Source organism: Carassius auratus, chromosome 46, assembly GCF_003368295.1.
Source record: "Carassius auratus strain Wakin chromosome 46, ASM336829v1, whole genome shotgun sequence".
Taxonomy (NCBI): Eukaryota; Metazoa; Chordata; class Actinopteri; order Cypriniformes; family Cyprinidae; genus Carassius; species Carassius auratus.
The window spans coordinates 11552143-11568006 of NC_039288.1; the positions used below are offsets into that span (position 1 = coordinate 11552143).

The 15864-nt window shown below is 35.5% G+C and overlaps 2 protein-coding genes across 3 annotated transcripts in view; one reads left to right on the forward strand and one right to left on the reverse strand.

Moving 5' to 3' along the window:
• LOC113064178 (calcium-binding protein 8-like) overlaps positions 1 to 9591 on the forward strand; it is a 33176-nt gene extending 23585 nt beyond the window's left edge. The window contains exons 5-6 of one of the 2 annotated variants that reach the window (XM_026234802.1): positions 7529 to 7685; positions 8651 to 9589. In XM_026234802.1, coding sequence (XP_026090587.1) covers positions 7529 to 7685; positions 8651 to 8778 — 285 coding nt within the window. In that variant the 3' untranslated portion in view covers positions 8779 to 9589. Of the gene's footprint in view, positions 1 to 7528; positions 7686 to 8650 lie in introns of both variants that reach the window. The other variant, XM_026234801.1, reaches the window with a different exon arrangement.
• A 598-nt stretch (positions 9592 to 10189) lies between these two features.
• On the reverse strand, positions 10190 to 15207 carry LOC113064179 (stromal cell-derived factor 2-like). Its single transcript, XM_026234803.1, has 3 exons — positions 14956 to 15207; positions 14129 to 14325; positions 10190 to 14033 (listed from the first exon to the last, which is right to left on the reverse strand). Exons 1-3 carry the CDS (start codon positions 15128 to 15130, stop codon positions 13743 to 13745), a joined length of 663 nt encoding a protein of 220 aa, XP_026090588.1. The 5' UTR covers positions 15131 to 15207; the 3' UTR covers positions 10190 to 13742.
• Positions 15208 to 15864: the final 657 nt, after the last annotated feature.

Below are 15864 nucleotides of genomic sequence, written 5' to 3' on the forward strand. Positions count from 1 at the left end.
TGTATGTGTGTTTGTGTACTTCCAGGGTATAGATCAAGTTAGTAGGGGCATATCAGTGCACTTCCTCAAATGATTTTTCAGAGCTTTTTTGGCACACATTAATAACATGTTGGAGTCTCTGATAAGACACCACAGACGGTCCCCCCGATGTCTTAACAGAGTGATATAGTATCGCTTGGCAGACTGTTTGAGATATTCTGAATCATCTTGTCTTGATTAAGGATTGGTTTACTTAGATTAAGCTGTGACTTAAATTAACATTTTAATTTAATACAGTTAGATATTGTTAAATTAACACACTTAATCATGTCTGACTGACAATGGAATGTCAATGGAAACCATTTGAGCTGAAGTACAGGCAGAAATACCTCCTAAATGTATGTTGTCCAGAAATTATTATTATTTATAGTAATAATAGTTGTATATAAAGCAGTATTTTGTTTTTTGTTTACTCCTCTGCCATAATAATGTCTTCATCCACTTTACCTTCATCCACAGTCAGACCAAAGTCATACATATATATTAATAATAATAGTAGTTATTAATAATTTAATAATAAGTAGAGGAATAATAATAATAATAATAATAATAATAGTGAATAAAACAACAATATTTGACTTATAAAAGGCCACAACATTTTTTTGAATTATCTTCAGTATATTGTCTTTTGAGCCCACAGTCAGTTCAAAGAAATAAATCTTTAATAATAATTATTATTATTATTGTTGTTGTTGTTATTGTTAATAAAACTGATGATTTGACTTCTTAAGAGCCTTTTTCTCATTGCTTTACTGCTACAATATTGTCTTCAAATGGTTCATCCTCATTAATAAAAAGCATGTTTTTTGGATCCAGTTGGTCCAAAGAGAGATGTACATGAATTAATCATTATTATTATTACAATTATTTTTATTCATTTTAAAGAATACAATATTTTGACTTTTAAATAGCCTTTTTTTACCTTAATTGGGTGCCACAGTAATGCATTTAAAATATCCTAACATAATAATTTTGACAGGCTATTATTTGCATTGAATTTGATACAAAAGGTGTTGCAGGAAATGTATTTGATTATGTTTTAATAGACTAAGAGCACTAATAAAAGTATTTGAAATTTTTTATTTGACCATCACAAATAACTAATGCATGCTATTTAGTAAATCAAATGATGTTGTTCTATTCTGCGTCCCGTAGAGTCAGCTGATTTGGCCGTTGCTTTTCTCTCCTCACATCAGTGTAGCTTATCACTCCATATCAGCATTAACGTGGCTATGAGTTATAGAGGGGGCGCAGGCAGGCAAGGAATAGGAAGGAAAAAGAGCTGAGCTCCTATTTCATTGTGACAAATGTGTCTGGACACCTTCAACACGACACTTACTGCCCTCGTCCCATGCTCAGTGGGTCAACCAAAGACATCAGCCTCTGACAGATTTGTTCACGGCCCATCTCCCCCAGCGTGCAGATCCACTTAGCCGTGTGACATGAGAGCTGGCCACAAACCAGACACACTTTTAACACCAGGTCTAGGTTTTGGGGGGAACTTGAACTTGCTCTGCTCCAAAACCTACTGAGCTGTCTATATGATGACATTTTAAATCATCATATATAAATCATCACCATATGAATTATATGGCAGCATTGCAAATATCCTACCCAGAGTGCAGAACCATTAATTGTGAATGAAGCAAATGAAACATTAATTATACATGAACTGAAATGTTTGAATAAAAACAGTTCAGACTAATGAAAAATGTATCATTTTAATCAATATTTGTGTGTGTTGTGTATTTTTATGCTTGAGTGTCAGGTTATTAGTTTAGCATCATGCTTACATTAAACTCATAGTGGTCCCCAGCAATTGTTTGTACCTGATTAAATCATAAAAATGGGTTTTGTTGGTGTAAATTAATGCATTTATGTTCGTTCAGTGATGTTAAATATTGCTTTTGAGTTGAATAATTCGATGCTATTTCGGTTTATTTCATAGGGAATGCTATGACATGCAGAGTTGCTCTTTATGTAGACAGATTTAGAATATTATATTTATGAAAGACATCTATTGTATACAAACATTGTAAGTTGGTCGAGCAATGTGCAAATGATCACAATAATTGTGGAGGTAGAACAGGCATTATAACTTTCTGAATTATATTATTATTATTATGAATTAGTTTGTTCTGTCTTTCTTTATGAGAGCGCTCCCAAATCATTTCACATAGGTATTTACTTTCTCACATTTATCATGTACCTTCCATTAAAATGAGAGTGTTTGAGTAATTGAAATGTTAATCACCTGCTACACTGAGCGATACTTCGGGATTGATGGTCAAAGATGTGAATCAATAAAGCCTTTCAGTGCCATCACTGAAAAATAATGCTGCACAGTAAGTGTAAATCTGTGATAATCAGAGGCCTCTCCAATGCCTGTCAGATCAAACAGACTGTGTGGATTACAGCCAGCGCACACACACACACACACACACGCACACGCACACACACACACACACACACACACACACATACATTAGCATTTACTCACACAATGCAGACCTCCTACAAGAGCATACCTTTATTGATGTCATAAATAAAGTCAAACTGAATGTGAAAGAAAAGGAATGTATCACGTGACAATATTGTTTTTGGTACAAAAAAGAGAGAACCCTATGTATATATATATGGGGTTAATAGTATTTAACTATTATTATTATTATTATTGAGTCTTCCCCAAAGCTCATGGATTTTTCTGTGTGGTGGATGGTAATGGATTCCTTTTCTTTTCAAATAATCTCATTAAAGGCTGTTATATTACTTTAATTCAGAGAGCAGACTTTTGTTTTCAAGCACACTCTAAGTGCAGTTATCCTGATAGAGTGCTTCAGCACCTTTGAAACAACTTGCGGTAAATTGCCTCACTTTTAACGCCATGCAGGCATTGGTCATATGAAGAACTAGAACATTAGAACTGATGCCTGGAGGTACTAAATCAACATCACTTGTTAACACAACAGGGTTTCAATCCCTACTTGTTTTATTGCACCATCATTTTTGGCCTTTTGGCCATTTTTATAGATCGAAATGGAGAGTGTTTGATGTTGCTGATGAGTTTCCATGAGCGGATTCTTATTTAGGCAGTAGAGAGCAGGTCGTTTACTCTGAGCTAATGAGAGAAAAACACAGTTTGATATAAGAAATGCTATGATATTACAGTTCATAACCAAGACATCGAAAGGTCTCTTTCATATAGTTTTCTTTCAGAGAGATAGAATAGTCAGTGCTGGAAAAAGAAGTGAATTTGGAGTTGAAGTGATCCTAATGAGAGTATGTGTCTGGATGGGTGTGAATAGCTGAATGACAGAGATACATGCTCAGTGCTGTCATCTCGCTTCTCACAAGAGACAATCCTAGCTGATAATGTCTCATTGAGACTTTATGCATGGCATTGTCTGACAGGCTTCTGTGATAACATGAGAGAACCGTTGGTTCTGCATCTTTGCTGAATCCCCAGGAGCTTCTAAATGGCACAAGGACTGTATGCTTGCTAAGGGGTTAAGGTTTGGCTGTTAGCATGGTCCAGTTAACTACTGCCAGTAGATACCATAACCGTACATTCTGAGTGTGAAACGCTTTTTGAATGTCCTTTCAAAGGTTGCTATGCATTATGATAATAGAAACATAACTTCATTATATTGTAGTATAATACGATAACATTATAGTATAGACTTTCCAATTTAATTTAAAGAGGTCATTGGATGCCCATTTTCCAGAAGTTGATATGATTCTTTAGGGCAGGGATAGGCAACTCCGGTCCTGAGAGCCACTATCCTGCAGAGTTTAGCTTCAGCCCTCATAAAAACTCACCTGCCTGTATCTATCTAGTAATCCTGAAAACACTGATTGCCTTGTTCAGGTGTTTAATTAGGGTTGGAGCTAAACTCTGCAGGATAGTGGCCCTCCAGGACTGGAGTTGTCTATGCCTGCTTTAGGGCATTGGTCTCAAACTCAATTGCTGGAAGGCCACCGCTCTGTACAGTTTTGCTCCAACCCTAATCAAACACACCTGATCCAGGTAATCAAGGTCTTCAGAATTTCTAGAAACTTCCAAGAAGGTGTGATTTGGAGCTGGTTGGAGCTAAACTCTGCAGAGCTGTGGCCCTCCAGGAATTGAGTTTGAGACCACTGCTTTAGGGTCTTAAAGAGAGGGGGGGGGGTGAAATGCTATTTCATGCATACTGAGTTTTTTACACTGTTAAAGAGTTGGATTCCCATGCTAAACATGGACAAAGTTTAAAAAATTAAGTTGTAGGTTTGAAGGAGTATTTTTGTTCCAAAAGAATGTTCTCGAAGAATGTTAGTTTGCCTAGTTTGACGATGGATTTGCGTATCGTTTATTTCTTAAGGATAATGCAGTCCCAACGAAAAAGGGTCACGATCGTGTGTTGGAACCGCAGGCGGTGAGTAAAACTGCTTCAAATATCTCTGCCTCCTTGTTAATGCATCCCCCTCCCATGCCGGAGACCCGGGTTCGAGCCCCGCTCGGAGCGAGTCGTTGCTGCTGCTGCTTTCGTTCATTTTCAGCCTCGGGATCTGATTCTGGATCATAAATAAACGGCTGAATCTGACTGTTAGCGATGGTTTGTTTTGGATGGTTTTTCCTCACGGTAATGTCACAGCTTCCAAACGCTCTCAACGCAAAATCCTACTCGCGCTCGTGATTCTTTAGCTCCGCCCACACATCACGCCTCCAGCCGGTCGAGTTCTTCTGGGAAAAATCGGAACCCCCCCTCCCCCCCTCAATTTTTGTTGATGAAAAAATCTCAATTGTAGTGTTAAAACACTTTTCTTTACTCTGTCAAAAACTGATATTTTCAGAGCAAGCCTTTTTGTAGCATTTTCCTTTAAATGTTAATGAGCTCTGCTGACTCCTGCTGAGACTGTTTACTTTAGCCACATATATCGTGAAACTTGCTAATAAGCACATTATTAGTAAAGGCGATTTGCAGAGATTAATTAAAAGACATTCATTAAAAATACTCCCTTCACTTGGTGAAGCTGGACCACGAATGATTCATGTAAAGATAGACACATTTTGGTAGATCAGGGGCACATTCCCTTTAGAAACAAATGTAATCCACTGCGTCTGCTGCGGCTCAGATGTCGGGAGTAAATCACGACTGCTATGTTCATTATTTCATCCAACAACAAAACAGCTCAATCGCTTAGGAGCCATTCTTGTCTACATCTGCTCCGGCGGTGAAACAACAGTGGACTGATGACAGCTCAGTCAGGGCAGGTCTAAGATGAGACACCAACCCAGTCTGTGCTGAATCGAGCTGTCAATCAGACTATCGGGGGAGGGGCCTGTCTTTGTGACATCACAAATACAGGCATCTGAGATAGGCTTGATTTGAGAAAGGGGTAAAGATTTTAATAGATAAAAAAAAAAAAACACTGGGTGGATTTTGATCATTATAGGGTGGTTGTGTACACACACTGCCAACACACATCTCAGTTCAAATAACTTGTAAAAATGCACATAGCATCCGGTGACCCCTTTAAAGGGTGCACTAAGCAAAAAAAGCTTTTGACCACCAATCAGCGGTAAGGGGCGTGTCTAGTAATGATAGGGAGGAGAGAGTGCTCAGTGAGTGCACAGGACGGATAATGGCAGATCTACTAGACATAAAGAAATAAAAAGAAAAAGAGGAAAATTTTGGAGGAACAAAACATTAAAAAGAAGGGTTATAATAAGGCAAGAGGTTGCACCCGTGTAAATATTGGAGCAGCTTTCCAGCACTGGTGAGAACTCATCGAGCAGAAGGGAATCAGATGCCTAGGTTGCTTTGTTTCTTCTTGATAGATGAGTTAAGTTGAATATGCTGCGGCTGGCAGTCATGGCAGATCCATGAGGGGCATACATGTGGGGCAGAGTTATCAAAATAGGGGCGAGGTCCTGTTGAGGTATGGGCATGTTTGTTTGGGTGCTTTCAGAAATCAACACCGTTTGTCAAAAATCGCTTTGTGCACCTTTAAGCAAGAATGGTAAATTGCTTTAGTAATTTATTTAGGCATTTGATTACAACTGCTATTCTATAGGAAATATTATAATATTTGTTTATATTTATTTTTATGTATGTATTTGTAGGATATATATTTCCAATTGAATTTAAGCAAAAAGGGTATAATAATTCATTAAACTGTAAATGAAACATCAAAATGTATGTAAATTTAAGTAGTAATTTGACTGAACTGCATTCTTATAGGAAATATTGAATTTATATGTAATATTTTTATTCAATTTTTTATTCAAATTTGAAATTCATTTATTATATATATTTCCGTCTTTTAGAAATTCAAAAAATTGTAAATTAATGTAACTGTGTCTATGTAATAATTTGATTGCAACCGCATTCTTATAGGAAATGCAGAATTTATTTTTAATTGTAATATTTATTTTCTTATTTATACTGGTATTAGCACTTATTTATTCAATATATATTTCCAATTTAATTTCATAAAGAATAGATATTTAGATATTCAGTAAACTCTAAATTAAACAAAGTGTGTACATTTATGAAGTAATTTTTGTTAACAACTGCATTGTTAAAGAAAATATTTAATTTATTTGTAATATGTATTCTTTATTTTTTATATTTTATCAAAGAAAATATCTTTAATATGTCTATTTTATATATAAGTGAATATGTAATGAAATCAGTGCATTTACATGATGCACATTACATATGCTTGAACAGCATAAATGAAAACACTTTCAAACATCTTGCAAAGATTTTAAGAGTTTGGAAAAAATGTGTTTGCGTGAATGAAATGAAGCAGAAGGACACACTCAGCAATGTAATACATATTTTCTCATACAGTTCAATAATTTATTGACTCTGCCAAGACAGGATAAATCCCCACCACCAAAGCTCATTCAAGGTGTCTGAGAAGACCCTTGACACAGAGTTTGCCGGGAAACTGGAAAAGTTCAAGTCTGTCTCTATCAGTGATTCTGAATTATTGAACCAGCCCAAATTTGCCTCCTCTTTTTCGTCTTCTCCTTTATGCAGCTTTCACCCGGCTTCAGGTCGCAGTGCTGTCACCACAGACATTGCAGTTCAATGAGCACAGAGATGCAACTGCTAATTTGACATCTGAAATGAAGTCTCTTAGATGAAGTGTGTTTGTGTTAAGGATATCTTTTGGTTGCAGAACAGTAAAGATGTGAGCAATTATTGTCTGATATTGTCAACATCTCATTTTGTGTCAGAAAGTTTGTCCAGTGCGATGATCAATCTGTGTGCTATGCTTCTTTTCATTGTTCACCACTGACTGAGCGAGAATGAGTGTGATTGACACTTGATTAACATAGTAAGTGTCTAGTGAACCTCTCTTCCTACTAGCCTGACTTATCTAGGAAATTCTCCCATAATAAATGACTGTAGGATCTGAGCACCTCCCCACGGAGAAGCACTGACAGCCCAGCCGTGCTGAGATTTGACAACAGGCCTCTTGTGTTTCCACTCCACAGTTTGACATGCAACAGATGTCCCTGGAGGAGCTCAAACACGTCCTGTTCCACGCCTTCAGAGACCATCTCACCATGAAGGACATCGAGAATATCATCGTCACGGAGGAAGAGAGCTTGAAGGAGAACTCAGGAAACTGCCAGACCGAATTTCAGGGAGGTAAATAGCAAAGCGAACAATTTCTTGTTAATTGACGGATCCTGCGACAGTTTGTTGAACTTGTGCTGATTCAGTGAGAGGGTAAGAGGGTGAGAGCGTTCTCATTTCCATTGTGACATCTAATCCTCATTTTAAAAAGTTAGCTTTTTTAAATGAAGCTGAAATCACATGGACTTTTGGCTTCTATAGAAGTATATATCAGAGTATATATCATTGCTTAACAATATAAGAGCTAGGTCTTGAAAGGTTTTATATGTTATCATTAAAAATCCATTTCTTTATGGATTTTTACTTCTGGTGTGCTCTAGAGCCTGATGTGTTTGCCCAGAAACTGGCCATCTAATAAGACGAGAGCTCTGTGCTCTCAGTGCATTATAGGTTTTTTGGAATGAAAAGCATCTGATTAATTTAATATTTTCCTTACTTCCAGCATTGGCTATTTTTGAATTTCACCCGCTTTTGAAGAATTATTGAACCAGATGTTTTCATCAGCCAACAGAACTAAAAGGAATTAATGGTATTCTGAAACAGGGGAAATTTTGTAAATACTTTTATCCAATTACGTTTCAGCAGTTCAATATTTAATCTCAATATGCAACACAGAATAACAACACAAACTGAATTGATGTAGGTCTGATAAAAAAAGAACAATTTCATGCCTCAAAATCCAATTAGTCTGTCACAATTTTTTTTAAATGTATGTTTTATTGACCCACACTGTGCCCTTAAACAGTTTCCCCTGAACAATTATTTCTATGTGTGTGTGTGTGTGTGTGTGTGTGCAATCATGCATGTGTCTAGTCCGGTGAAGCAGCTCATCAGAGCCACACGTTTTGTTTCATTATTGTCATTATGCACAGAGATCAGCAGCACTGCTGGATCATTGTTGGGATGGCTTATGCTCAGTGTGCTGTCATCTCTTCTCATTAATGCTCTTTCACATATGTTCTGTTCTACTCCATCAGTGCATTCGAAAAAGAAGAATCGTCAGACGTGTGTCCGCAAGAGCCTCATCTGTGCTTTTGCAATGGCCTTCATCATCAGCGTCATGCTTATCGCAGCCAATCAGATGTTACGGAATGGCATGGAGTAGCCCCGCCCACTGTGAACCCTGCTTGGTCTGACCTCTCTTAAGAAACATGCATCAAAAACTCCACTTTCTTGTAGTTTGAAGAGCGTGGGGAGCAGAGGATGTGAAGCAAGTTTTGTTTTTTATATTTATTATAGCGATTGTAATTGTGACAGACTCTGAAACGGCAGTGAGAGAGGTCCTTCATCATCATCTTGACAGGGACATGCAAGGGCTCCACACTGAATACCATTTAATGCAATAACATCCTGTGTCCCTCTGCACTGTGTGTTTTTCTCATTCCCTGTCTTTGAAATGCGACGACTTTGTACTTTATCTCACTCCAAGTCATGTCAGAAGGGAACAATGAGGCGTGATTGGCAGCCTGTCCAATGGAGCCACTGCAGGATGTCTGGTATCAAGAGCGTGTGCATGCTCATCTCAAATACACTGTATGTTTTCTTCACAGCATTGCATTGTTGAAGCTTATTTATGGAATTTATTGAAGTTATTGTTTAATGTTGAAGGGACTGGGTATTTTTGGAATAGATAGGGAAATTTCAAATTAACCAAATACACAGGCTACATCAGGATCTGCATGGAGTACTGTATCCCACAGTGCATTTTGACCTTTTGAGTGAAATACTTTTGAGTATTTCAGCAGATTTTTTTTCTCCTCCTTTTATTGAACCAGCAATACTAAAGGAATTTTTACATTGAATTCAAAAAATGCAAAATAACCGTAATTTTGGGCAAATTTATTTATATTGCATATATGCTTTACTTTAGCATAATTGAGAGAGAGAAAAAAATATATATATTTATTTGATCAATAGTGAAAATTCTGACATTTATAATGTTAAGAATTATATACTGATATATAAAGAGTCCTGCCTGACACGTGGGAATATATATATATATATATATATATATATATATATATATATATATATATGGTTATATATATATATATATGGTCATATATATATATATATATATATATATATATATATATATATATATATATATATATATATATATATATATATATATATGGTCATATATATATATATATATATATATATATATATATATATATATATATATATATATATATATATATATATATATATATATATGGTCATATATATATATATATATATATATATATATATATATATATATATATATATATATATATATATATATATAGACCATGAATTAAGAATTTGTTCAATGACCTAAAATTTGTTCCCTCATTTTAGTTAAATTTGTTTTGTTTTAGTAATTTGTGGCCACGTTGTACTAATCTCTTTGGTTTGATAATCAAAATATGGAAATTAATAAATACAACATGGCAATTATGAACTAAAGTGAGGGAACAAAATAATAAGGCCATGTGGCCATGATTTAACTAAAATGAGAGAATGAAGGAAATACATTTTAATCAGTTTCATGTGCGGAGCTACATAAATCCATTTCAAATCAAATCTGTTTTTTTTTTTTTTTCTAGTCATCAATTTGTAGAATCCTGAATAAAAAGCATCCCTCTTTCAACAAAAATATGAAACAGCCCAACTGTTTTCTGATTGATAATATAATAAGAAAAGTTTCTTGAGCAGCAAATCAGCATATTAGAATGGTTTCTGAAGAATCGTGTCTCACTGAAGACTGGCTGCTGAATGGCTGCTGAAAATTCATGAATAAATGGCATGGTAAAAAAATAATTTTAAATTGTATAATTTTAGTTACAAATGCATTGTGGCTTTCCAAATTCTGCAAAGAAAGTGGGATTAAATTAAATTCCACACATCTCATTATGCAAATTTTCTTTAATATTTTGTGATACACCTTGTGCATTATGGGTAAACAGGATCATTTTTTGTAATCAAAATTAGAAGTCTGTTTCAGTCGTGCCATTACACAAATCTCTCATTTTGTGTATCTAAACAAAAGAAGTGAGTATAATACTCTCTTTGATTTCAAATATACTATCTAGGTCTTCTAAATGTCTGCACATATTGTCTGGTTAAAATATATGACACTGAACTTCTGCGGAAGTGTCTATGCTACATAGTTGGACTTTTTGGTCCACTTTGAGTTTTTACTCACTCTCAGGCTCAGAGAGTCCGTGAATGCAACTCAAATTGCTCTGAATCAACCAGAAGTAAACTGGTCAGTCTCTAAAATAGCACTTTTTCTTTTACAGTTACAGTCTGTGTGTAATATAAAGATTTGTTTACCTGTTTGTCTATATATTTATAATGTTTGTGCACATCAATCCCCTTCCCTGTGTTTCCTACTATTGTGTATACAGACGTTTGTCATGGATCCCGTGTATATTGCATGTGTATTTATAGTGCCACGCAAAAGTTGTCTTTGGATTGTCTGTCTGTCTGTGTCATAATTGCATGTTCAGAGCACTAATGCAGTGCTTTTCCAAGGTCTGTACTGCTTGCAGGCATTTGCTGAGAGCATCAGTCTGAATGGCTGAACTCCCATTGTTTTCTTCCTGTGAGCAAATCTTATATGAAACAGTACCAGCATTCTGTGCCAAAATACACCACAAAGCAAAAGCGGATAATGGGGAAGCGTTTACTGGACAAAGTTCCTGTCAGTTTTCCAGAATGTGACAGAATGGTTTGAATGAGGACTGGTCTTTAGTTTTATTCCATCAGTCTGTGCTTTGAATCGAGGATCCTTCCAAATCAATGGCTCCATCTAGTGGATATTTGATGTAGAAATATGACATGACCGAGGTAAACAAGTGACACTAGTAATAAAGAAAAAGAAACAAATGAACCTTTACCAAAAAGAAGCTGGAAACGTGAAATACAGTGTAAATTCCATATATATATCAATTTAAAGTGTATCATTATTTTTACTAGCCATTATTCTATGTATCCCCCTGCTTGTTGCCATCTTATTAGAATCTACATTCTCCGAAAATTACCCTTTAGTTTATGGGCATTTTGGATATATAATTTGGTAATATTTTATTTGCTACTGTATTTTATATTTCGTTGATTAATACTATTTGTTTTCAATTTTACTTTTTTTAATCTTGCAAAGGTTGATGGAATTTTTTTATTTAATTTACTCTCAATCCAGATCCTAACTTCACCTGAATTTGAAAAGCATGCCAAATAACATTTTATATGAATGTCTTTTTACGGAGTATATCAAGAGAAGGGTTATTAATATGCAAAACCGTATTCATATTGCATGCAGGATGTGGATTGACAGATTAAAGCAATATGGTTTCTAAACAAAAATGCATCGTTACTGTTTTTATACAGTCTATGATCATTACACGTAAAGTTTATGAAAAATAAAAAGAAAGTTATTATTGAACATGACAGTATGTCTTTGCACCCAATTACTGATGATGATAAATTTATAGAATATTTATTGTTATTGTTGCCTAGGCCAGTAGGGGGAAGCATTGGATTTTCCACAAATAATAACTAAAACCGTCAGTTTTTGAGCCACTTCATAAGCATGTCAGCACCAGTGAACCCAATGTTACCTGTACAAATGACAAATAAATGACTTTATCCCTTTTCCTGATAAAAGATAAAAAGGCAGCACCATTTCTTAATAAACCAGTCTTGATATCTTTAATTTAAAGCATCTACAAAATAGCATGTTTACACAAACCACCTGTCTGAGGTAATAAACTCTAAAGGCTGTTTAATACTTCATAGTCGGTACTAATGATTCTCAGCTGGTACGGTGTAAGTACTGTAGTACAGCTGTGACCTCAACCACGTAAACAGAAAAGAAGTTTACAGGTCACTTCAAATATTACAGCATCTACAGTAGATGTAATCATGGTAAATGTGTAAAAAGGCACTTAATTTATTTTACATTTAGAGACAACAATGGATGATTTGTGTAACACTAAAAAAATATGTTAGGTGTAATACTCAGGTGTGCAAGTATGATACTGAAAGGAGTAAAGGAGATTTTGTTATAAGAAACTCACAGCTTCCTTTAGAAAAATAGCCTAAATCATCATTACATAGCACCACATTACTGCAAATCCCTCAATGAGATTAATGTTAATGCTGCTGCTACATCAAGTGGCAGTGCTGCTGTAGTATTTCTACTCTGAGGTCAGCTTCAAGCAATTCAAGTGAATTCCAGCTAGTTCTGGTGTGCAATTCATTTAGATTTGACAGGATTTAGATTTAAAAGTTTTTTTTTCTAGAACAGCTGTGGCCCAATTTTATGACTTAAAGATTTGATGTTCTTTTTTAATTAAATATGACTTGAGCTAGATGCAAATAGATGGTAATGATATTTCTGTATTAATGGCCATTAGATATTCTCAAAGGTGAGCACAAAATGTCCATGCTGCAAGCTTAAACACTGAACTTTGCGTTATAATTATGAAATCTGTAAGATTGTGGAATCAACTTTAAAAAATTGCTTTAAATGCTAAGTGTCTTTTTTTCTGAATTTCAAAAATCAAAAAAAAAAAAATTTCATAAAATTTCAGTTTGTCTTATTATACACTACCTTTTAAAGTTTGGGGTCAGTAGAAAAAAAAAAAAGTTATTGAAAGAATTATCTCATGCTCACCAAGGCTGCATTTTATCTTATATTTTTAATCTTATGAGCAAACATTCCTCAAGTCTTCAGTGTCACATGATCTTTCAGAAATCATTCCAATGTGCTGATCTGGTGCTCAAAATACATTTCTTAATTAAGATCAATGTTGAAAACAGTTGTGATGCTTAATATTTTTGACAAAACCTTAATAATCCTTATTGACCCCAAACTTCTGAACAGTAGTGTATGCTGTGCAAAATAAAACGATATGCTTAAAGCTTTCAAAAATGACCATGAGGCACAGTTTGATTATGAAACTGTTTTTCATAACAGCTCAAGGCTCTTCTTCTGGACCAGCAATAAAGAAAAACAAACAACAGGACCCTATAAAATGAAGAGTCCAGCAGATTCAGCTTGTATGAAGCGTTTCTCTAAAACTCAGTATGTATGCTGAAATCCCTGGATCCAGTCTGACTGGGTTTCATGAAGACGCCCTCCATTGTTTTCCAGTAGCTGTGTGAGCTGCTGACCATCATGCCGTGCACTTCTCTCTGGCCGTGGATGGGTCTGCCGTACTGTTCCCCCGTCACAGACAGCAGAGCCTCAGTGGACGTGTGGCGGAACCGAACGGACTCCTCCCGCTGCCACACAGAGCCTGCACACAGAACCGTCCACTCGTCCAAATAGTCACCCTCGCCGTTCTCACCAAAGGCACTGACCTCCTAAATGGGATGAGATTTTGAGTAAAATTTAACATCAAAACTCTGCATACAGTACCTTTACATTACAGTGTGTATAAAAGCTGAAATATTAAAACCTGATTTGAAGAAAGAGGTGAAGTAAAGTAGTGGCTGTGTAGATTGCGGCCCGTGTTCACATGGGTCAATCGGATGTTCTGTCCACACTGTACGGGAGTCCCTCGATGACATGCGGCATCACTGGTGCCCCGCACACTCCAGTAACTGTTACTGTCCTCCGCTGTGGTCACACCAGTCACCGACTGCTGACCACTACCTGGAATCAACATTCACAGGTCATGCTGCTGCTGCTTCTTCTATTCAGCAAGCAAGCACGCATTAATTTGATCAAAAGTAAAAATAAAGACATTATATCAAGAACAATATATTACAAATAAATGCTGTTATTTCAAACTTTAGATTCATCAAAGAATCCTGAAAAAAAAGGTTTCCACAAAATATTAAGCTGTTTTGAACTTTGATAAGAAATGTTTCTTAACACATTCGAATGATTTCTAAGCGATCATGTGACACTGAATCCTGGAGTAATGATGCTAAAATTACAGCTTTGCCATCAATGCAATACATTAAATTTCTATATATACATATTTATTATATATTTAAAAAAATAGAAAACAGCGATTTTAAGTTGTACAAGTATTTCACAACACTGTTTATACTGTATTTTTCGATCAAAGAAATGCTGCCTTTTCAAAAAAAATAAAAACAAATCTTACCGATCCCAAACAGTCTATGCTTTTAACCCTACAGTATATATTTTTTTTACAAACTAATTATATAATGTTAATTCAATGATTTTTCAAATGAAATATTTTATAACACATCGAATGTTTATATTACTGCTGTATAGATGTGACGAGGAGCCTTGTGAATGAAAGTCACTCACCAGAACCATAGCGCACATCGTGAGAGTGTAACCTGACGTTGTGTTTCACATTGAGCAGCTTCACCACCGACCCGCACGTTACAAAACTCATTTCACTGCCGGAGGACAATGTAAACATACATGACAATAATACTGTTATAGGGAACTGGACCCGCAATAATCCTGAACTGCCCATGGCTTGCTGAGCCCAAAGGAAAAACTAAGCGTTAAAAACCCTGCATGACGTCACATTGAACGCATGACACACTCAAATACAGAGCGCCGTCTTCAGGCTCGGAGAGACATCATTGTCGGGTATGGTTGTAAAATCATATTTTAAAATGGTTGAAGTGGTAGTTTAATTAAGTTAATGTTAGTTAGTTTACTTATTTTGCACCAGGAAGCTATGTATCGGTAACATTTTACAATGTTAGGTTCAAATTAACATTAGTTAACTACATAAGCTAACCTGAACTAACAATGACAAATAATTCAAAAATATTTATTCATCTTAGTTACTGTTTATTTTAACATTTAAGAATGAATAATTTATTATTCATCCTGAGTGGAAGTTAAATAATTGTAAACTGGAAACAGAATCTCGTCAGTAGCTCTTAGCCATTTTTTTGTTGTCACTCTCCAGCTTTTTCAAAAGTGATGCTTTGTTCTGCATCTCAGCGCATATTTTCAAGTGTTTAGTTTAGCTTCCTCGCGAGGAAAAGTAAGTGCGCTTTCGTGTTCGGTGTTTAATGTCAGTCAAGAACCAGTCTAGCTTTTAGCATTAGGGCTTTGAGTTCTCACAGTGCCACGGACAGAGTCGTTACGTAATTATTTAAAAATAAAACAGTTTTGTTACCGTTTACGTTTGATCCATCTCTAGCTTTCTGTGTGTTTCTTAGTACCTATAATCTTCGTATTCATGCGTCCTAA

Coding starts and splice junctions, on each gene's coding strand:
- LOC113064179 (XM_026234803.1), bottom strand. CDS start 15,130: ATGGGCAGTTCAGGATTATTGCGGGTCCAGTTCCCTATAACAGTATTA. Junction 14,326..14,955: donor CGATGTGCGCTATGGTTCTG/GTGAGTGACTTT, acceptor TGTTGATTCCAG/GTAGTGGTCAGCAGTCGGTG. Junction 14,034..14,128: donor CACCTCTTTCTTCAAATCAG/GTTTTAATATTT, acceptor CATCCCATTTAG/GAGGTCAGTGCCTTTGGTGA.